This window comes from Geotrypetes seraphini, chromosome 1 (genome assembly GCF_902459505.1).
Source record: "Geotrypetes seraphini chromosome 1, aGeoSer1.1, whole genome shotgun sequence".
Taxonomy (NCBI): domain Eukaryota; kingdom Metazoa; phylum Chordata; class Amphibia; order Gymnophiona; family Dermophiidae; genus Geotrypetes; species Geotrypetes seraphini.
In genome coordinates, this window is record NC_047084.1 from 401,019,898 (window position 1) to 401,044,112 (window position 24,215).

A 24,215-nucleotide genomic window follows, 5' to 3' on the forward strand; every position below is an offset into this window, starting at 1 on the left:
TTCTGGTCCCCTGTTGGCTTTGTTTTTCAGGTCCTCCCCCTTTATTTGACGTTTCATGATGAGCGCAGATTGGAGCGCCTGGTCCAGAAATTTCTTTGGGCTGGTAAGAGACCTCGTTTGCCCTATAAGCGGGCAGCGACTCCTTGGTACAGAGGTGGCTTGGGCTTATTGAATCTCCGATATTTGACAGTTGGCTGTGGAATGAGGCATATCAATGATCTCTTTAGGGGTACTTCAGCGTTCACTAACTCATCTCTGGAGCTTTCCTGTTTTCAGTCTACTCATTTTAGTGCCTATCTTCATTCTATCCCTTCTCTTGCACCTGAGTCTCTTTCCATGAAAGTATTACATCGACCCTTGCGGAAGGTTTGGTGTTGGGTCTGCAAATTTCACACTCTTTCTCCCTCTGCCTCTCCCTTCCTGCCTATTCATTTTAATAGTTCTTTCTTGCCTGGGATTGATGGGTCGAGTTTTGCTCAGTGGGAAACAAAGGGCATTCAATATCTATTTCACTTGGTTACTGATGATGGCACCCCTAAATCTTTTGCTCAGTTGCAAGCAGAATTTGCTCTCCCCCCTACTGACTATTTTGCTTACGTGCAAATCCACCATTACATTTCTTCCTTACCTTCTAGCTCCTTGCAGGCATCCTGTCATGAGACTTTATCATTGGTTCTCAACAACCGGTCCCCCTCACATTTCATCATCGCCACTTGAAAGATGAATGCCCTTTGTTTGACCATTCTCGGCTGCGAGATGCTTGGTCAGGTGATCTTGCTGTTGATTTGCCTTCTGACATACTCCTTCAGGCTGTCCGCCGACTGCCTGCTTTTTGTAAATATACTACCTTTTGGGAGCAACATTTTAAATTGATTTTTCGTTTATATATTTCTCCTAAAAGGGCTTATTTGGCTCACTTCCGTCTCAATGCAGCCTGCATTCGTTGTCAGGCTCCGGAAGCCAGCTTGGGACACATGTTTTGGACTTGTCCTCAGGTACAGCTTTTTTGGACTGCTATCTTTGCTTTTGTGGAGAATCTTTGGCATGTCACTATTCGCAGCTCACCTTTGCTTTTGTTTGGGACCATTCCTCACTACTTTCCACGTTCCAAGGGAGTTGCAGCTTTCCTCAAGTGGTCTATTCTGATTGCTCTGAAATGCATCCTGCTGAAATGGCTTGAAGCTGAGGCTCCGGACTATTCCCTTTGGAGGAGCCGCATGATTTCTCTCTTGATGTGGGAGCGAAGGGATGTGACTGATTTGTCATCTCGCCAGGGCCGTCTTTTCCAGACCACTTGGGAACCTTTTTGGACTACTTTGACCCCTCTGGCTTGTAGCCGGATACTTAATTGATGCTTCTTGTTTGTACTTATCCTTTTGTTACTTTTCGTGTATAACTTGTTTTTTTTTTTTGGCTTCTTTGCTATTTTGTGTTTGGAAGGAGGACCTAGGGGTGGGAATGGGGGGGGGGGGGGAGGGGGGTGTTTTGGTTGGGGTTTGGGGGGGAGGTTCTTTTGGGGGACATTTCAAACTTTTTTGAGCTGGTTTTGAACTTCTAGTGTTGCTCTGTTGTTTTCTTGATTGCTCAATAAAATATATTTGACTATACAATTGTTTCATGAAAATCCTTTTTTGAACTGAAATGAGCTCACCTACACACACTAAACTCGATTCTTCTTTCCTGTGAGGCTCCTCTTGATGTATTTACGCTTGAGTAGCATCTGAAATGTCTCTCTGAAGCATCCAATAGTAGTCTGCCATCATTGTAATGCTTCATTTTCCTTGGTCTCTCCTTTCCATCTCTTTAATGTATTGATGGAATCGTTCATCTTGTTCCTCACTCACAGCTCCCAAATTTTCAGGAAAGTAGTCAAGGTGGGACTGGAGGAAATGCACTTTAAAACTCATCAAGCAACCTAAAGCTTGAAATGCTCTCAGCATTCATCTGATGATCTTTTTGTAGGGAGGATCTTTGTTATTGCCTAAAAATTTCTGTACAACTTCTTTAAATGTAATCCACCCTTCTTTTTGAGGATCCGCCATGGTATTGACAAACTCTTGATCAACTATAAGCCTTCTAATATCTGGTCCGACAAACACACCTTCTTTCAATTTTGCCTCCGAGAGGCCTGGAAACTTGGTGACCAAGTATCTGAAGCATTCTCCATCTCTTGGAAAGTGATTTTACGAATTGCTTCATCAATCCCAATTTTATGTGGAGAGGTGGTAGAAGAAATTTATGGGAAGGTACCAAAGTTTCTCGGAGGACTTTTTTTCACCGACTGTTAGCACCCTCGGCTGCCAACTCTTTTTGGTCCAGTGATTTTGTCGGTCTCGACTGTCCCATAGACACAGAAAACAAGGGTATTTGGTATACCCAGCTTGTTGCCTAAGCAGCATGCACAAGACCTTCAAGTCCCCACACACTTACCAACCATGGTTTTCATATTTAAGTTTACGAAGAACCAATTCCAAGTTCTCATAGGTTTCCTTCAAGTGTACGGAATAACCTACAGATATAGAAGTGTAAAAACCACCGTTGTGGAGTAAAACTGCTTTGAGACTTCTTTTTGAAGAATCTATAAAGACGCCATTGCTTTGAATCATATTGGATTTTAAACTGACCCATCAGACCTTCGACATCAGACCAACTTGTCTTCCTGGGCGAAGTAAGGAACGAACTCCATTTCACAATGTCTGAACCATGAAGATGACACTCCTGGCAACAATAAAATCCTGCTTTTCAGCCTTGATCCGAGTAACTCAGCGGCATCTTTGGGAAGATTCAAGTCTCTTACCAAATCATTCATCTCCTCCCGAGAAAACAATTTTGGTCTTGTATCATTTTCAAAGTAAGAACTTGATTCATCATCTGGTTCAGGTATGACTTTACCTTCATCAGAGCTAGGTATCTCTTCCAAGGTAGCAGGGGACTTGGGTACTGGTATATCTGTGCCATGGGGGATGGGACGAATTGCTGAGTGAAGATTGGGATATGAAATGGAATGCTTCCATTTGGAATTAAACCTTTTCACATCACATGAACAAAAGTAACAGTCATCACTATGGTTCTTTTGCTCTCGCCATACCATAGGAATCCCATAAAGGAAAGATTTTTTCTTACCCTTGAACCAGTTTTGGAGGTCCTCAACACACCGTTTGCACACTTTATGAGGCGGCCAAACTTTATCTTGATCTCCAATTTTTAGTCCAAAATATGTGAGGTATACTTTTTTCACAAAGTCTGTAATATTCTGCTGTTACTTCAACACTATATATTCACCACAGATGAAACAGAAACTGTCTGGCGAATTAATACACTTTTGCGGAGCCATAACATAACGGTTGAAAGAATGACGAGCTAACATGAACTGTGATAAAGTGTGAACAGCCTAGAACCAAAAACCTGATGATGATTCGTGCACAATAGAGGTCTGCACGGGAACGGGGATCGCGGGGATCCCGCGGGTCCCGCGGGGATCCCGCGGGTTCCCCCCCTGGCCCACGGGACTCCCACGGGGACGCCCCCTGGCCCACGGGACTCCCACGGGGATGCCCCCCTGACCCACGGGACTCCCACGGGGACGCCCCCTTGCCCACGGGACTCCCACGGGGATGAAAACAACCTACCTAAATTCTGGCGATGCAAGTCTGGCGTCGCGTCGGGAAATAGCCATGTTGAGCAGTGAGCTCAGCACGTACACAGATGAAAGCCTTGCTTGCTGATTGGTCCGGCGGCCCCGCCCCACCGTGCCGCCGGACCAATCAGCAAGCAAGGCTTTCCATCTGTGTACGTGCTGAGCTCACTGCTCAGCATGGCTATTTCCCGACGCGGGCATTAGGCTGTTTTTTGTCATTTCGGGTGGGGGATGGTAGCGGCAGCAGCAGCCTGAAAAAGAAATCATCCTGGCCGGGTTCGGTGTCATGCTCCGGAGCTTCTACAGCCTTCCTATCTCCCTCTCCCTTCTACCTGCGGCTCTCTTCGGCAACTTAGCAGCAACGATCGACACAAGCTTCTGGCGTCGGGGCCTACCCTCTGCGAGTCCCGCTTGTTTCAACTTCCTTTTTCCACAAAGGTGGGACTCGTAGAGGGAAGGCCTCGATGTCGGCAGCTTGTCTTGATCACCGCTGCTGACGAGTTGCTTAAGAGAGCCGCGGAGCAGGGGGGTGTTGCCAGGTGCAGGTAGAAGGGAGAGGGCCAGATGCAGGACTCGTGGGTGAGGGAGGAGAAGAGAGAGGGGAGAGAAACAAAAGGAAATATTTCATACTGGGCTGGGCCGGAGTGGAGAGAGGGTGGAAAGATTCTGGCTACAGGGTGCATTAACAAAGGAAAAAGGGGGAAAGCTGAAAATGGAGATAGTGACACAAAGAAGAGAAAGGGTAAGCAGGACCTTCTGAATAAGGATAGAGATACAGAGGGGACATGAAGAGGAGGTGAAATAGAGACATAGAAGTAATGCTGAAAAAGTGTGTGTGGGGGGGGGGGGAGATAAAGACATTGAAAGGGCAAATGGTGAATATGGGGTAAAGACAAGGACAGAGACAAATGAAGATTCTGAAAAAGTGGTGAGATAGGGATATAGGTGAGATGGACACAAAGAAGGGTGATGCTGGAAAATAGGTGGAATGGTAATTCTGACAGACACAGAAGGGAAATGCTGGATCAAGGAGAGATGGGGCTCAGGCTGGATGGAATGAGGAGAAATGCCTTGTTGGCCCGGAACTTCCTCTCCTACGTCAGAATTGACGTCAGGGAGCGGAATGCTGGTCAGCGCGACGCTTCTGCAGGGAAAGCTTGGGACAGCGGTGGCTTGGGGACTATTCCCCGATGGCGGTGGCAGCAAACCGAGTGGCTTGGGGGAGGGCACGGAGAAAGAAAGAAAGGGGGCAGACAGAGAGACAGAAAGAAGGGGGAACAGGGAGACAGAAAGAAAAAGTTGGGGGAGAGAATGAGGTCTGGAGGAGGGGAAACATACAGGAGGCTGAAAGAAAGGAAGAAAGATTGGATGCACAGTCAGAAGAAGAAAGTGCAACCAGAGACTCATGAAATCACCAAACAGCAAAGGTAGGAAAAATGATTTTATTTTCAATTTAGTGATCAAAATGTGTCTGTTTTGAGAATTTATATCTGCTATCTATATTTTGCACTATGGCTCCCTTTTACTAAACCGCAATATTGTTTTTTAGCGCAGGGAGCCTATGAGCATTGAGAGCAGCGCGAGGCATTCAGCGTAACTCCCTGTGCTAAAACCTACTATTGTGGTTTAGTAAAAAGGGAGGGGGTGTATTTGTCTATTTTTGTATTTTGTTACCGAGGTGACATTGCATAGAGTCATCTGCCTTGGGAAATGTATATGGCAGATATCTTTGTTTTGTGTTCAAAAGAAAAGGAAATGCATTTCTGGTTTTATTTCTACAGTGTTGAAGTACTTGTTGGCCCTTGCTGTGACTGGTGGGGATCCCCAAGCACCGCCAGCAGAGGACCTCCTCTAGAGATGGTCAGAACTCCCCTCCACCAAGCGCAGCAGTCGCTGGCAGCATCCATGAGCCACTGAGGTGCCAGCATCTGTGACTCAGGGACGCTACTGCTGCCTGCCAAGCTTGGCAAAAGGGACCCCAGGCCAACTGCAAAGGAAGTCCTCAGCTGACAGTTTGTGGGTTCTCATCAGCTGAGTATTTATATTTTATATTTACATTAGAGGTTCTGGTAGAAACCCATTTACAAAGTATGTATTCTTCCCAATTAATATTTCCAAATTAATAGTCTCTTTGCTTATTTGTAAATGGGTCTCTACCAGAGCCTTTAATTCAGTAGCATAATTAAATAAAATAACTATTTCTGAAGTTTATAGGGAAGGATGGTGACGGAGGGGATTCCTCGCGGGGACGGGTGGGGACGGAGGGGATTCCTCGCGGGGACGGGTGGGGACGGAGGGGATTCCTCGCGGGGACGGGTGGGGACGGAGGGATTCCTCACGGGGACGGGTGGGGACGGAGGGATTCCTCACGGGGACGGGTGGGGATGGGTGGGATTTTGGCGGGGACGGGTGGGGACGGGTGGGATTTCTGTCCCCGCGCAACTCTCTAGTGCACAAGTGTGGACTGCAGGAGAGAGCAGCTCTTTGTTTTTATATGAGTCGTCACAGTGCTGGCCGTACCCCCTTGCACTGACTGGAGCTGCTGCTATCTGCCCTGAGTCTCCCTCCCACTGGATTCTTCTGGAAAGATTAACCCCTTCTACCATTAAAAGCACAGACTCAGGGCTGAGGCTTACACATACAGCATGCTGCTGAGTATCCCAGCAGATATGTCACTCAGAGCAGCACTTGTATTCACCCCCTTTGCAGGGGGGGAGGGGCAGAGATTGTTTACCTGCAAATAACAACAAAGGGCCAGAAGAGAACTAAGGAAATGAAGAAAAATAATTTTTTTCCCCTAAAACTTGCTTAGCTTATGTATATATTGCTGACCATCAGATTTACAGTGCTATATTTTTTTTACCTAACTCGGACAACCCCTTTAAGGTTTTTTTGGCATTTTTATATCTTAAATGCACTTATGTGAACTAATTAATAGTAATTTGGACTTTAAATTTGATTAAAACCCATAATATAAAAAAATTGATAAATTTGAAGACAATTTTGCATTTTGTGGCAAATCATGATGTCTAGGAGATTTTTTTTCAATATTTTATTTGTTTTCAGCACACAAAAATACATAGAAATTAGATGAAAATAATCAAACAGCTTTTTAGTCGCAGATATGTGTTACAGTTACCTTAAATACAGGACCACCAGCTTCCTGTTGCTGCAGCTGAGGGTAGATTTTTTATTGTTTATTCACAGCTTCTATACCGCTATTAATGACTGGGGAGTCGATTCAGAGCAGTTTACATGAGTTTCTGTAATGAGGTTACAATACAAAGTTAGCGTTTTCTGAGATGGTTTTCAATACAGACATATTTATACCATAATCAATCATCTTACGTATATGTACACATTTATACCATAGTCAATCATCCTACTTATATATACACATGATACTAGCATCATGCACTGCATTCATACTAAATCCTACTTATTTGCATACATTATACTTGTATCGTGTTCTGTGTTGTGTTCCTAATGGGGATTCAGTGTTCCCGCTAAGCTGCGTTGGCCTGCGCTCGCGCACAAAATATTACATCGCAGCGCAAAGTTTCTCTTCACAGCGCACACACGCGTCGGTAAGGTAAGGGGACGCATTGGGGGGATTGCACTTCCCCACAATTGCCATGCTTCGGTTCCTCTTCTTCCTTCCTTCCTCCCCCCCCCCCCGCGGGACCCTGCGGCACCATCAACTCTTACTCCCTCTAATGTCGGCCCTGCAGCTCCAGACTTCCTCGCACCTTCTCCCCTCCCCCTTTGGATCGCTATTATTTTAAATGTTATAGCCGCGGAGCTGTATCCATCAGTGGAGATGTCTAACCTCGGCCTGCCCCGGAACTCTTACTGCAACAGTGACTTCCTGTTCCTGCCTAGACGGGCGTCTGCTGCAGTAAGAGTTCCGGGGCAGGCCGAGGTTAGACATCTCCACTGATGGATACAGCTCCGCGGCTATAACATTTAAAATAATAGCGATCCAAAGGGGGAGGGGAGAAGGTGCGAGGAAGTCTGGAGCTGCAGGGCCGACATTAGAGGGAGTAAGAGTTGATGGTGCCGCAGGGTCCCGCGGGGGGGGGGGAGGAAGGAAGGAAGAAGAGGAACCGAAGCATGGCAATTGTGGGGAAGTGCAGAGCTGCAGGGAAGAGTGTTGCGGTACCCAGCTGGAGGGAGAAGGAAGATGAGGGAGGGAATTAAAGGAGATGCCAGGGCTTGGAGCGTAGGAGGAAGGTATGCCAGTCTAAGGGAAAAGGAAGGGGGAGATGTGAGAGCATGGAGGGGGAGCGAAAGATGGAAGAAAAGGAAAGGAGAGAGATGCCAGAGAATCAGGGAAGGGGAGATACCAGACTATGAGGAGAGGTGTGGGAGAGGGAAGGCGAGGAGAGAGATGCCAGACCAATGGGGTGAAAGGAGAGATGGAAGGGGGAGGCATACAGTTTCTGGAAGGGGCATAGAAGGAGAGAAGATGCCATATAGGGGAAGAGAGACGGCAGACAGTGGATGGAAGGAAGAGAGTTACAAGAAGATGAGGAAAGGAGAAACCACAGAAGACAAAGGTAGAAAAAAATTTCTATTTATTTATTGCTTTAGGAGACATGTGTCACTGTTTCTGTGAAGCATTGTATGCAGAGTCCAGCTTCTTGCTGGTTCAATTTAACCTTTGTCTATGTATTTTTATTTTATCCCCCCTTTTACAAAACTGTGAAGCGTTTTTAGCACCAGCCTTGGTGGTAGCAGCTCTGATGCTCAGAATTTTATGAGCATCAGAGCTGTTACCTCCGTAGCTAAAATCCACACTACAGTTTTGTAAAAGAGGGAGGGGTTAGTTTGTGATTACATATTCCTTACTAGGCGAAGGTGTTTTCTGTGTTCTGTGTGTTCGAAAGACATGGTTTTCTGTTAGGATTGACGGTGTAGGATTGATCTGTGCTGGTCTGGCTTGTTTAGTTTTACAATGGGTTTATTGATGTACTGCTCACTGCAATATGTAAGATGCTGCCTTTTCCTAGGTACTCATGTGTGACGTGTGGTTTGTTACTAAAAATCATGTTTTTCTTACAGATGGGGGGGGGTGCCAAAAAATGATGGGCCCCGGATGTTACATATGCTAGGTACGCCACTGTATGTAAAGATACCAGAAAGCTGGCGTAGCAAAAACTTCTAAGTTTTGAGTATTTAACCCTCCCACAATCTCACGGGCACTCGTTTCAAGTTTATTGAGATTTTGATTTAAACGCAATATCAAATATTTTCAATGCGTATAACAAAAATAAATTTGGGGAAATAAATAAAACCATTTGAACCAGTGTTCCCGCTAAGCTGCGCTGGCGTGCGCTGGCGCACAAAATATTACATCGCAGCGCACACGTTTCTCGTCACAGCGCACGATCGGAAGAGGCGTACGGCAGATGGCAGGGCGGCGAGAGGAGAATCGGGCGAGTTGGCTCATAACTTGCTGGCGCCCGATATTTTTGGCTCACGGTGAAAAAAGTTTGCTCACAACACCCGCCCGCTTAGAGGGAACACTGTGGGGATTAGCCAGCTATCTCCTCTGTTGCTTTATTAGTTAAAGTAGTCTGTGAAGAGGATGGTATTTATCCTTTTCTTGAACTTTCCGATGTCCTTTTCTAGTTTTAATTCCTTCAGAAGGGAGTTCCACCACCTTGAAGCCATCGCTGAGAACATTCTTGTCCTAACACTTTTGTATTTGATGTCTCTGAAGGAGGGTATTTCCAACAGGTATTCTTGGCTCGAGTGCAGGGTGCATGCTAGTGTATGGTAATGTAGTCTGGCTGCTAGATATTGCAGTTATTAGAGATGAACAATTTTGTGTGTCAGAAACAAGATTTTGCATTTCACCCTGCTTTCAATTAGGAGCCCAGTGTAGCTCTTTCAGTAGTGGGGTGGCACTCGTCTGCAGAAATCTTGCCGTCAAGCACTTCTTCAGTCGCAGAACTGAACTTGGAAGCTTAGGTTTAGATGTGTTGGTTCAGCCCTGGCCAACTCATGAACTCCTTTACTTCTTTCCACCTTGGCCCATGGAGGGTCGAGTCACTCGCAGGATAGCGACTCATCGGGGCCTGTTGATCCTGGTGGCTCTGGACTGGTCTTGCCATCTGTGGTATGTGGATCTTGTCTGACTTCAGTGGGACAGGAAGCTCAAACTCCCTGTTCATTGTGACCTCCTTACTCAGGGTCCGGTCCGTTTCTCATGGAGAACCCCTAGTGCTTTGGAATTGTGGCAGGCCCTTGAGTGCTAGGTCTTGTTTTAGAAGGGTTACTTCAATGTGGTCATTGCAACTCTGAGGTCCAAGAAGCCTGCTACTATGGCAATTTATGCCAAACTTTGGAAGGCTTTCCAGCAGTGGTGTGCCAGGGACTAGGTGGAGCCATTCCATGCTCCCATTCTGGTGGTCTTGGCTTTCCTTCAGGCCAGTCTTGAGAAAGGCCTGATGGTGGCTTCCCTCAAGTTACAGGTGACAGGCCTTTCCTGTTTCAGAGCACACAACGGTTCCAGTTCGCTTACAGCCCATCCGGATGTAACCACATTTCTCAGGGAATGCTTTGCTTGCGGCCACCTTTTGTGACAGCCTTTTCCTAGGTGGAATTTCGATATTATGCTGAGGGGGCTTGTGGAAGCTCCTTTAGAGCTGCTTAAGGATGCATCCCTTCTGGACCTTACAATCAAAACACTGTTCCTCTTGGCGATTGTGTCTGCAAGGCATATTTCTGAGCTTCAGGCTCTCTTGTAGAGAACCCTTTCTCTGGATCATGGAGACGGGGGTTTCCCGTCATGTAAGAACATAAGAACATAAGAAGTTGCCCCCGCTGAGTCAGACCAGAGGTCCATCTTGCTCAGCGGTCCGCTCCCGCGGCGGCCCATCAGACCTAGTGCCTGAACAGTGATCCCTGATTAATTTTATAACTTACCTCTAATCCCATCCCTATAATCTACCTCTACTCTTATCTGTACCCCTCAATCCCTTTGTCTTCCAAGTACCTATCCAAAGCTTCTTTGAACCCCTGTAGCGTGCTCCTGTTTATCACATCCTCCGGTAGCACGTTCCATGTATCCACCACCCTCTGTGTGAAAAAGAACTTCCTAGCGTTTGTTCTAAACTTCTCCCCTTTCAATTTCTCTGAGTGCCCCTTTGTACTTGTTGATCCCCTTAATTTGAAAAATCTGTCCATGTCTATTTTTTCTATGCCCTTCATGATCTTGAAGGTTTCTATCATGTCTCCTCTAAGTCTCCGCTTTTCCAGGGAGAAAAGCCCTAGCCTTTTCAGTCTGTCAGTATATGAGAGGTCCTCCATACCCTTTATTAGCTTAGTTGCTCTTCTTTGAACTCTCTCAAGTACCTCCATGTCCTTCTTGAGGTACGGCGACCAGAATTGAACACAGTACTCCAGGTGCGGGCACACCATAGCACGATACAGTGGCAGGATGACTTCCTTCTTTCTGGTCGTGATACCCTTCTTAATGATACCCAACATTTTGTTTGCTTTCCTTGAGGCTGTTGCACACTGCGCCGACGCCTTCAATGTTGTGTCTACCATCACTCCCAGGTCTCTTTCAAGGTCGCTCACTTCCCTATGTTGAAACTCATTTGCCATTTTTTGGCCCATTCTTCCAGTGTTGTCAGATCTTTTTGGAGATCTTCGCAGTCCTCCATGTTATTTACCTTGCGATATAGTTTGGTGTCATCCGCAAATTTAATAACCTCACATTTTGTTCCTGCCTCCAGGTCATTAATGAATATGTTGAAAAGTAGCTGTCCCAGCACCGACCCCTGTGGAACTCCATTCGTGACCCATTGCCAGTCTGAGTAATGGCCCTTTACTCCAACCCTCTGTTTCTTGTCCGTCAACCAGTTTTTGATCCATCGGTGGACCTCCCCTTGCACCCCGTGGTTCCATAGCTTCCTTAGTAGTCTTTCATGTGGCACCTTGTCGAAGGCTTTTTGGAAGTCAAGGTAAATGATATCTATGGATTCCCCTTTATACACCTGGCTGGTTACCCCCTCAAAGAAGTATAATAAGTTCGTGAGGCATGACCTGCCCTTGCAGAAGCCATGCTGGCTCGACTTTAGCTGCCCATAGTTGTCGATGTGTTCCCAGATGCTGTCTTTAATCACTGCTTCCATCATCTTTCCCGGGACCGAGGTCAAGCTCACCGACCTGTAGTTTCCTGGGTCTCCCCTTGAGCCTTTCTTGAAGATGGGCGTGACATTTGCTATTTTCCAGTCTTCCGGAATCTCTCCAGTTTTTAAGGATAGGTTGCATATTTGTCGAAGTGGTTCAGCTATTTCATTCCTTAGTTCCTTGAATACCCTTGGGTGAATGCCATCCGGACCTGGCGATTTGTCGCTCTTTAGCCTGTCTATCTGCTGGAGGACATCCACCTTGCTTACCTCTAGTTGGACCAGATTTTCATCCTGCTCCCCCTTTACGATCTCCTCAGGTTCCGGAATGTTGGTTGTATCCTCCCTCGTGAAGACTGACGTGAAGAACTTATTTAGCCTGTCAGCTATCTCCTTTTCTTCTTTTACCACTCCCTTTCTGTCCCTATCATCCAAGGGTCCCACTTCCTCCCTTGCTGGTTGCTTCCCCTTAATGTACCTGAAGAATGATTTGAAGTTTGTTGCTTCCCCCACCAGTCTCTCTTCATATTCTCTTTTTGCTTTCCTAACCACTCGGTGACACTCCTTTTGGTGTTTTTTATGCTTCTTTTGGTTCTCCTCTGTTTTGTCCTTTTTCCATTTTTTGAATGATGCTTTCTTGTCACTTATCGCCTTTTTTACTGCATTTGTTATCCACACTGGGTTTTTTGTTCTTTTTTTTTGCACCCTTTCCTGTACTTGGGGATGCACAGGTTCTGTGCTTCGTGCACTGTGCCCTTGAGTAGGGCCCAGGCATTTTCTACGGAGTCCATCTTCCTTGCGCTGTCGTTGAGTTTCTCTCTCACCATTTTCCTCATGGCATCATAATTCCCTTTTTTGAAGTTAAGTGCAGTCGTTGTAGTTCTTTTTACCTTTGATGATCCAATCTCTAGCCTGTACTGGATCGTGTTGTGATCGCTGTTTCCTAGTGGGGCTAGTACCGCCACCTCCTTAGCGGGTCCCCCTAGTCCATTGAGGATTAGGTCAAGAGTGGCATCACCCCGTGTTGGTTCCGTGACCAGCTGTTCCATGAAACAATCCCTCGTGACCTCCAGGAATTTGGTCTCCCTCATGCAGTTTGAGTGCCCAATACTCCAGTTTATTCCCGGGAAGTTGAAGTCTCCCATCACCACCACACTTCCGCTTTTGCATACCTGCCTCAGTTCAGCCTCCAGATCCTGGTCGCTTTCTTCCGTTTGTCCAGGTGGGCGATAGTACAGACCCAATTTTGTGTCTGCTCCAGTTCCTCCTGGTAGCTTAACCCATAGTGATTCCAAGTCGCCCGCCCTTACTGTTGTTTCCATCCTGGTTGAAGGTATGGATTCTTTTATGTATAACGCTATTCCTCCACCCTATTCTGATTGGCCCAGGCGCCTTAGGCCCCACCAGGAGGCGGGGCTTTGGTGCCCCTGGGCCAATCCAGCCCCATTCTTCGTTGAGCTGCATGCCGGACAGACGGGTTTGCCACCCGTCTGTCCGGCCAACCTAAAATAGGTACGGGGAAGGGGGGTGGGATTGTCCGGGGGGTCACGGGTCAGCTGGGGGGGCGATCAGGGACTCTTGGGGGGGCGGACGTTGGGGGTGAGGGGGGTGCGTCGAGGGCAGGAGGGCCTGGGATCCCTCCTGCCCATACTGTAGTGGGGGTGGGGGTAGGGGGGTCGCCTGGGCCAGGAGGGCTTGGGCTCCCTCTTGCTCCAATGTTATCGAGGGGGGGGTCGCGGCTGCCGCAGGGCAAGAGGGCTTGGGCTCCCTCTTGCCCCGATGTTGTGTTTGGGGGGGGAGTGATTCATCGTGGCAGAAGAGATGCCTCATCTCCCCTACCGTGATGCCATCACTCCTCTACCCGAACTTCCGCGGGTCGCAGCAGTTTGGGTAGAAGAGTGATGGCATCGCGGTAGGGGAGATGAGGCATCTCTCCTGCCACGATGGTTAGGTTGCCGGGCCGCTGAACTGATGGCGCCAAAGGCCATCAGCTCAGCGGCCCATTTTTCGGCACTTAGACCTGGTTTTATTTCGTCTAAGTGAAAAAGGCCTAAGTGCCGACTAAACTGTATTGGTTATACCTGTTGTACGACTAGGTGTAGGTCGGCCCACCTGCCTCCCACTGCCCGCCCTTTCCCCTCCTCTAAACACACCTCTTTTCTCTCTGTGCGTTTAGAGGCAGGGGAAAGGCCTAAGTTGGTTTTAGATACGTCTAAAAACCAGCTTTGGTTATGGTTACTTGGACGATCAGGCTTTTTGATCGTCCAAGTAGCCACTTAGGACACTTTTTAGATGTTTTTTGGTTTTTTTTATTATGAACCCCATAGTGTATAAGCAAAGTAAGTCCCGTTTGTTCGCCTTTCTTGCTGTTTTTCCTCGTGGTTTGGCGCTCCTGGCGTCCCCCTCTTGAGTAGCCAGACCCCAAGCCTCGTCTCGGTCATCCTCCTCCTGTGGTGTGTCTGTTTCGTCCTCAGCTTGTTTCCCTGTTTTTGGTTGTCCCTCTGGAATCCGTTGTTCTCTATTAGTGCTGCTTGCCAGTTTTATTCGTGCACTAGACCCCTGCATTTCTCCCTTAGGTCCTTTTTCAAAAAGTTCCCACTCAGTCCTGAGTCCTTGCTCAATATCTTTGGCCCGTGTCCCCTGCATTGCGTCCTTAGGTTCTTTTTTCCAAAAATTCCCTCTCAGTCCCGATCCCTTTTTTACAATGTCCTTGCTCCATGTCCATGGCTCTAGGCCCCTGTAATGCATCCTTAGGCCCTTGTTCCAAAAGTTTCCACTCAGTCCCGAGCCCTCTTTTACAATGTCCTTGCTCAGTATCCTTACTTGATACTTTTGTCCGATGTGTCAGATTGACTGTCGGCTTTCCCCTCTTCCTCAGTTTAAAGCCAAATCTATGACGCTCTGGACGTTGCGTGCCAGCATCCTCATCCCCGTCGTGCTCAGGTGCAGTCCATCTCTCCTGTAGAGCTTATTCTTTCCCTTTCTTTCTTCCGAAAGTGGATTTGGATTTCCATTTGAACCAGAAAGTTCATCTGCCTGCTTTTCATCCCACGGGGTTGGATGAGAAGGATAGGATTTTATTGAGGCTAGATGTGCGGTGAGTCTTACTCCACTACTTGGATGATTTCTGTTTTTCTGATCATCTGTTTGTTCTGACTAGCCAATCCAGGTGGGGTAGGCCAGCATCCAAGGCCTCTATTGCCCGATGAATCCGCATGGTCATTCCATCAACTTGCATCACCTGTGGTAAGCAGCTGCCAGATTTTCTCAAAGCTCACTCGACCAGGGGTGTCACAGCTTTGTGGGTAAAATCTTTGAGTGGTTCATCTGACCGAGATTTGGAGAGCGCCTACTTGGTCTTCCCTTCATACTTTCATGAGGTTCTACAGAGTGGACGTAGCAGCTCATTCTGATGCCGCCTTTGGAGCCTCAGTGTTGTGGGCAGGCTCTGTGTCCCACCCTAGACATTGTTATTGCTTTGGTACATCACCAATTGTACTGACTCCAGAGTGGATAATAATAATAATAACAGTTTATATACCGCAATACCGTTAAGTTCTATGCGGTTTACAATAGATTAAGCGAGATACAAATTGATTGAATTTAAGAGGGGGAAGAGGAGATTTAATAGGACCGGAAATGTGTTGTTGAGGAGAAAGAGATTAATAGGACAGAGGAATCACTATGGAGGAGAAAGAAGATGAGTGGGTCAGTTGCCTAGATACTTTAGGATGTAACAGAATTTAAGATTAGGTTCTTACCTTTCTTCATTCTGTAAATCCACGGAGGAGTCAGTATGGCCCGCCCTCTGTCTACTCTGATTCTTTCTGTATCACCTGATTTTTTGTCTTGGCTGTTTCTCCTTCCAGGCCTGAGTATCTTCCAACCTGCAGATGGGCCCTTTGGGGAAACATTCTACATATATGAATACATAACTTTGCCACTGGCTATGTTCCAGTTAGTGCTCCTTGCACACAGCAGGTTGTTTCCTATTTCCTATTACTGCCATGTTCTTGCCTAATTTTCTTGTTGCTTGTTTCTTATATATTGCAAAGTGGAACAGAATAATGTTTGTGGGGAAATTCCCCGGGCCCTCTTTGTGTGTATGCTTTGTTTCAGTGATGTTCATTTGCTTTGGGACTTAACTTTAGAGGGCTCTGTATTCCTTTGTTATGTAGGAGCAGCAGAAAACAATGTGTGGTTTGCGGGTTCAGTTAAAACACCTATCATACTGACTTCTCTGTAGATTTACAAAAATAAGATTATCAAAAGTAAGAACCTAATCTTCCATTAACTTACTATTTTGTTAAATGTACATGCTTCTTCTGTAAAATGTTTATGAAAATCCTTGCTTCTGTGTCGCCTTCTAGACTGGTACAGTTCTTTACTGATGGGTAATAGCTCATCATGACCAGCAGGTGGAGACTAAGACCAAAACTATGGTATAGTACATAATACCTATCCCTTCTTATATACCTCAGCCTTCTCTTAGTCTCCAGCAGGTGTTGGTGAGCTGTACCCATCTCTCCTTGTTAGGGCTGTTAAAATTTGTTTAGGGTTCCTAGTCCCCGTTTTGGTGCCGGACTGAGCTTGGATGGGCCCTGTTTGGGGGTCCGTCCAACCTCTGTGTCACACCCGGCGGATCTTGTGCTGGGTCCCTCCCCCTCCCCCAAAATTTTGTAGAGGTGCCTCAGCGGTAAGCCTTGCCACCAATACAGGCAAGGCATACTGCTTGGAAAGCACGAAAACACAACAAAGGTGACCAATTGGTGCTCAGTCTCTTTTTATTGTATTTGACTTGACACGATCATGTTTTGGCCCAAAAGGGCCTGCCTCAGGAGTCTACAATGGAACATATAAAAATAATCATAACAGCATCCGCATAAACATTAATGATAAAAAATAAAAAAACATGAGAATATGAAAAACATAAAAATCAGATGAACATCACTATATCATTTGTAATCTATATCTGACAAGATATACATTTAAACACAAATACTATCACATAATTTTAATAAATAAAACCAAAATAATTCCAATTATTACCCAAAATTAACAAGCATATGTATGTAAAAATAATAATTAAAACATATAAATATGAAAATTTACACATATTGTGGCTGGACCAGGCCCCAAGCAAGTGGGAAAACCCGGCTCGGACCACAGGTAAGATTTTTATGCACCTTTTGTATGGTTGGTAGAAGGAAAACCCGGACACTGCATGTAGCTCAGACATCTTGGATCGTCCTCATACATTATAGTTCTTAAAATACAAATGTTCCCAGATTTGGCTAAAGATACGCAGAGAAGGAGATGTGAGTTCTTATTGATGAAACCTGGTGTTACAGCCCTGGGGGCGACTTTTTTACTTACGTCATCCATGTAAATGTGTAATTTACTATCAATCTTATAAATTTGTTTTCTTTGAGCCGTCCCAACTGACAACGTTTCTCTCAATGTCACGCTTGGAGAAAGATGAGATCTGAAATTTGTGCTTTGTTAAAGGAATGGGTGCTCTAATCTCGCTCAATTAGTTTATTGCCTGTGTAAATGTAATTTTCTTTAATACTCACTCATTACCAATTTTGGATCTTTTTTGAGGACCTGAGTTGAAATTTAAGCTTATATTTGATTTCTTTTTATAATGTAAATCTTACTTTATTATTCTTTGCTGAATTTCTTTTCTGTACAAGTTTTGCTTGATTCATAATGAAACTTAATAAATATATAATAACAAAGCAGTAATTTGAAAATTAAAAGATAATTTTGTACAAATTTGACGCCAAGTAGCTCTTAAAGGGGCAAGTAAAAAATAATAAGGATTCTTCAGGACAGCAGACTCTATTCTAGATGAATGAAGAAGATAACTAAAATGATAAGGCTTCCAAAAATGAAGTTCTACTGGAGTCCAAGAAAAGTAAGACATGGAAAGAAACCAGTCATTATTAGCAATCCCAACCTAGAACCATATTAACACGAGAAGAAACACTATCTTTTCAGTAGTTGTTCCAACCCTCTGGAATTCGGCACCCAATACTCTAAGAGAGATAACTAATCTTGAGAAATTTAAATCTTTTCTTAAGACATTCCTTTTCAAAGATGCCTTTCAAGTTTTAAATGTCCTTTTGAGGATTTTTTAAAAAAAAAATTTTTCTTTTATGAGTCTGCTTGTATTGGACTTACTTGTTTTAAAACCCACCCTTTTGTTTATACCTTTATATCTTACTTTTCTTTAATCATCGTAGTTCTCCCCTTTTTTCCACTCGTACCCGTTTGTCCAGTCATGTATGTTATTGTTTTGTCTAATCGTGTATGTTTATTTTGTTAAAGTTATGTTAAATTGTATTATCTGTTTTTACCCTATTTTAAAATGTATAACCACCTTGAAATAAATGATAAGGTGGTATATCAAATTTTTAATAAATTTGAAACTTGTCATGAATATGCCTCATTTGGCAAGAATTTACAAATTGAGGCAAAGATAGAAGACCAAGACCATCATTGTGAATCTTTAAAGCCAACTTGTGTAATGGAAAATGAGGTTGACTCCCTTTCCAAAGGAATCCCCTAAGAAGTTTATCTAATTGAAATTCAAATCTCCGATAAAGAATAAGAGGGAGCATCTGGTAAATATACAACCATTGAGGCAAAATAATCATGTTGTAAAGCGCAATATGCCCCATCAAAGAGACCAGAAAATGTTACCATGTCAAAAGATGAGATTTAGTTTTATCTAACAAAGGTTGTATATTAATATAAAGTTGATTAAGATCTTGTGGAATTGATATACCAAGGTATATTATTTTTTCAGACGCCCAGGTTAAAGGAAAAGTGCCATTCCATTTAGAAAGCAAAGGTGAATGAAATGGAAGAGCCATTGATTTCTGATAGTTTAACTGAAAACCAGAGTAGAAGCCAAATTCTGCCAAATGCATCAAGTAGATGTATTACAGATCTCTCAGGATTGATTAATATAAGCATAAGATCATGATTAAGAAGGGGATCACAAACAGATTTGAGAAGGTTATTATGCCGCTGTACCGGGCTATGGTACGCCCTCACTTGGAATACTGCATCCAGTACTGGTCACCATACATCAAGAATGACATTGTACTACTCAAAAGGTCCAGAGAAGAGTGGCTAAAATGGTTAAGGGGCTGGAGGAGTTGCCGTACAGTGAGAGATTAGAGAAATTAGGCCTCTTCTCCCTTGAAAAGAGGAGCCTGAGAGGGGACATGATCGAAATATTCAAGTTAATGAAGGGAATAGACTTTATAGATAAAGACAGGTTGTTCACCCTCTCCAAGGTAGAGAGAACGAGAGGGTACTCTCTAAAGCTAAAAGGGGATAGATTCCGTACAAACATAAGGAAGTTCTTCTTTACCCAGAGTGGTAGAAATCTGGAACACTCTTCTGGAGGCTGTTATAGGAGAAAGCATCCTCCAAGGATTCAAGACAAGGTTAGACAAATTCTTGCTGAACCGGAAAGTATGCAGGTAAGGCTAGACTCAATCTGGGCACTGGTCTTTGAACTAAGGGCCACCACGTGAGCGGACTGCTGGGCACGATGGACCACTGGTCTGACCTAGCAGCGGCAATTCTTATGTTCTTAAGCATTTTCACCCTCAATGCTGAACTCTCTCTCTATCAATCTGAGACAAGAACTCTATGGGGCTCATAATCAAAATAGAAATATGTCCAAAAACCGGCCTAAGTCGGCACTTGGACGAACATTTCCCAAATAGGTCCAAGTGCCTTAAAAAAAACTGGGTCCAGGTTTTGGACACATTTCTAAATGACCTAGGCCTTCATAGTGCCGCTGAACGACCAAAACTAAATGGGGCGTTTCGGAAGGAGTGTCGAGGGCAGATGTTGGGCGGGACGTGGGCCAGCTTAGATTTAGTCGTACAGCATATATAACCAAAAGTTATACAGCCTACGATCGACGGAACTTGGTCGTTGTGACTTAGACCATATAAAACATGGTCTAAGTCACAAAAACCCACCTAAAGTCACCAGATAAGCACTGAAAACACATAATACAGACCCCCACACACTACCCCAGTGATCACTGACCCCCTCCCACCCCCATAAAAATATCACATCTTTAAAATTCAGCCTCCAGACCATCATCACCTGGCCGCCTGGCATAGGAAAGCCTAGTCGTCCAGCACAGAGGCAGCTTAAGTCGTCTTGGGGGTGGGTTAGGGACCCATAGAGAGGAGAACCCATGCCCATAATCACTGCATTGATACTTAAACATGTGCACTCTCCTTTACACCCCCAAAACACTTTTTTACTGGCATATAAGTGGCTCCTGCAGCTATAAGGGCTATTGGGGTGGTAGATAAGTGGGTCTAGGGGATTGTGGAGGTGGTTTGGGGGGTTCACCATGACCTATAAGGGAGATGTAGGGAGGAGAAGACATGACACCCTTTTAGTGAAGTTCACAGCAGTTCCCTGTAAGGTACCCCACTATTTAGGTGGCATATCTGGGTGTGCAGTCCATCACTTTGCAGACCCCTCCCACGTCCAACAGGGCTTCTAGGCGTTTTGGACTTGGATGAAAAGTTGGACGAAAATGTGGTATAAAGATGGATGATTTAGCAGCTTGGACGATCAGATTGGCAGAACGTATAGTTAGACGATTTTCGAAACAAAAAAAAAGTTGGACGTATTTTTAGAAAATGTGTCTTAAGCTGTGTTTTACTTTGGACGACTTGCGAGTTGGACGTAAACGGACTTAGACATCCCTTTCGATTATGCCCCTCCATGTGTCTAAATTCAAATCAGGCCTAAAAACTTTCCTGTTCTAAGATGCATTCATTATTTATTTCCATTTTCAGCCCATGCTTAATTCCGTCAGCATTGTTACTTTTCCTCCGGGCCCTTTGCTGCACCCTCTGCCCCTTCTTTTTCCTTTTCTATCCTTTTGGTATGCCCTTCCCCCTCCCAAAACATTTCGATGATGTACCCTTTACTGTTTTCTCTTTTGTATCCATATTTCCCCTTTAGTGAAGGGGTCCAAATGGTCGATCACAATCGACTAGTAGATCGCAAAGGCAAAGCGAGTTGATCGCTTTACCTTTGCGATCTTGTTCTTCCTGCCTCCCCGAGCCAGGCCAGGCGCGTACAAGCGCCGGACCCACAAGTTTTCACCCCTGACGTCAATTCTGATGTTGGAGAGGAAGTTTTAGGCCAGCCAATTGCTGCCTGGCTGGCTTGGAACTTCCTCTATGATGCCAGATTTGATGTTGGGGGGGGTGGGGGGAGAAGGCTTGTGGGCCCTGCAGCGCTTGTATATGCCAGGCATGGCTCAGGGAAGCAGGGAAAAATCAGCATGGTGACTAGGGAGTGGGCAGGGAGAGAGAAAGAATCGAGGAAGTGGAGAAATCGGCGCGATGGCTTAGGGGGGCAGGGGGAGAGAGAAAGAAAGGCAGGCAGGGGGAGAGAGAAAGACAGAAATAAAGAAGGGGCAGGGGGAGAGAGAAAGAAAGACAGAAAGAAAAGGGGAGGGGGCAGAAAGAAAGAAAGGCAGAAATAAATATTGGATTTACAGAAGGAGGAAGTGCAACCAAAGACTCATGAAATCACCAGACAAAAAGGTAGGAAAAATGATTTTATTTTCAATTTAGTGATCCAAATGTGTCTGTTTTGAGAATTTATTTCTGCTGTCTATATTTTGCACTATGGCTCCCTTTTACTAAACTGCGATAGTGGTTTTTATCGCAGGGAGCCTATGAGCGTTGGGAGCTTCGAGGCATTCAGCGCAGGTCCCTGTGCTAAAAAACGCTATCGAGGATGCACTGGGGATGGGCCTGAGGCATTAATTGGCCCAGGGTGTTTAAGGCCCCTTCTATGGGATGCCTAAAGCCCTGTCTATGGGATGTTTGGGCTAATCAGAGCCCTAGGTTCCTTCCTGATGCATCCTGGGCATTGCTCCTGCTGCTGGGGGGGGGGGGGGCAGGATTTTTTTTAATAGTGCAGCAGTAGAGAGTGGGCATCTCTCCTGCTGCTGGAGGGGTTGCGTCTAAGATGTTAGGAAAGGGGAGTGTTGTGATGCAGCGGAGAGAATGGGCATCTCTCCCACTTCATCATAACACAGGGGTAGCGGGAGAGGGTGGTGGTGGGGTTTCTTTACATTTTTTTTCTGCACATGTGCCCATCAGTGATGGGCACATGCAAATGTAGGAAATCTTCGCTGCTGTCTGTCAATCTTATTTGCATTCACGATTTTTAAAGAATATCTTGGGTTTTAGATTTGGTATCGAAATGGCTGCATTAGCAGATCATCGCTTTTTAATGTGGGTTTTTGAAAATCCTGCTCTGTTCTTTGTTCATTGTATGGAGTCACTTTACTAAAATACACTAACCAGTTAATGTGCTGTAAATTCCATGCAGCCCTTGGGTATACAATGGGTTGTGCAGCATTTAACACATGCTAATCATTAGCACACCTTAGCAAAAAGACCCATGTATGTTTTATTATTATAGTTGTTGTTCGGGTTGTAATTTTAACTTTGTTTTACTCTAGCAAATCCTCTTGGCGTACTTATAGCAAACCTGCTATCACCTTCCATTGTGCAAGAAAAGAAATATATTCCTCTGATGGTAAATGGCAAACATTTAATCAATCTTCTATTCATACTATGTATTTCTACTCTGCTCTCCCAGCTTAGAAAAAAGTTATTTAAAGCAGTTTACAAAATAAAAAATGTAAAAGAAATACCAATAGCATAGTAAACATAACATACCATGTCGAGCAAAATACACACAAATAAATTAAAAACAATTGATAGACAGTAGAGGGAGAGGGTTGCTACATGGAATTATCTCCAATTTTCCTGTATGTGTCTATATTCAAGAGAGTGCATGAAAGGGGAAAGAGAGTTGAAAAGAGCAATTTTCTGTTAAGTTTCAGTGTCTTAACGTTTTAATGCTTTGTTTCTCTGAAACCTCTTTTATGATCTGGTTTATTTTCAAACACTTTTCTCTCTTCACCAAATTTGGTCCATTTTTGTTAATTTGCTCCACATAGATTGATCCTCTTATAAATAATTTCTTTCCAAACTTCCATTGGGTTGGAAAGAATTAAAAAAAAAAAGCCAAATTTTGAACAGGTTATCTCAATTTTCAAAAAAAGTGTTGCATATCATTAAAATAGTGTATAATTTCAAATTCATAGATGATCTAACTTAGGCCTAGATTCACTAAACTCACCGATCTGGATCGTTGTTGGGCGATTCTTGGCCGAGTTTTGCCGAGTGACTGATTCTTCTTGCAAATGATCTGATCTGGACGCATGCTCTACAGCTGTAGAGCGATCGAGACGCATGCACAGATTATCCTTGTTGGTTGTAGATGCGATTTGCGCTTGCTCTTCGCACAAGCGAGGTCAAAATAAAGGAGGAGGGGTGGCTGCAGTTTACTTGCTGGCCCTACAAGTCAACATTTTAAAATGAATCATTTCAATTTGTGCAGCTAGATTATGGAACAGAACACACTTTAAACCCATGGGTTAGAACCACGGGCTCACACTGCGCCTTTTGCAGAATATATAAAAAGGGAGTTTGCATGTACAGTTTTATTTTTTATTTTGATGGTTTTTTTGTAACCTTGATACTGGGATTTCAGGGCGGCAGAGAGCAGGAGAGTCAGCAAGGACAGTAAGCGACTGGTCCTCAGCAGTCGCTTCATTTCGGATTGGCAAACCCAATCGATGTTTCTTCTTCTGCTTAGTGAATCGATGGCTTCTTACTTATGCATGCCATTTCCCCTCATTTGCATGGACGGATCAGATCAGATGGGAAATTGATCTGGTAGAAGGTTAGTGAATTGGGTCGGGGAACGATCGCAAACTGGGACACGATTGGTGTGTTTAGTGAATCTAGGCCTTAATCTCCAAATCCACTATAGCTTAGGAGTCCAAGCCAGCAGATTGATTTTTCTGTTTTCTACACAATTCTGACTTCTGGGCATTTGAATTATATATTGTAAACTATATAAATTGTAATATGTATGTTTGTGTTTTGTTAGCTAGGATTATATGCTGTTCCTGCAGTAGTTGCTTGTATTCTAGCAAGTGTTGGAATTTGTGAAAAGGTACCTCCTGTGCCTCCATCAGCAAGTTCAATTAATTCTGCATCTGAGCCTTTCATCTCTGGACTGAAAAAAGTAAGTAATTTAATGTTCTTTGATTAGACTAACAACATTTAAAACTAACATAAGAATTGCCGCTGCTGGGTCAGACCAGTGGTCCATCATGCCCAGCAGTCCGCTCACGGGGTGGCCCTCTGGTCAAACACCAGCCCCTAACCGAGATTAGCCCTACCAGCGCATGTTCTTGTTCAGCAGGAACTTGTCTAACTTTGTCTTGAATCCCTGGAGAGTGGTTTTCCCCTATAACAGCCTCCGGAAGAGCGTTCCAGCTT

General features: G+C 44.8%; 1 protein-coding gene across 5 annotated transcripts in view; it reads left to right on the forward strand.

Moving 5' to 3' along the window:
* The window catches only part of SLC49A3 (solute carrier family 49 member 3), a 711,721-nt gene that overhangs the window by 380,681 nt on the left and 306,825 nt on the right, over nucleotides 1-24,215 (forward strand). For all 5 annotated transcript variants that reach the window (XM_033918077.1, XM_033918067.1, XM_033918090.1 and 2 more), the window contains 2 exons: nucleotides 22,319-22,395; nucleotides 23,821-23,958. In XM_033918077.1, the coding sequence (XP_033773968.1) occupies nucleotides 22,319-22,395; nucleotides 23,821-23,958 (215 nt within the window). The remainder of the gene's footprint in view (nucleotides 1-22,318; nucleotides 22,396-23,820; nucleotides 23,959-24,215) is intronic.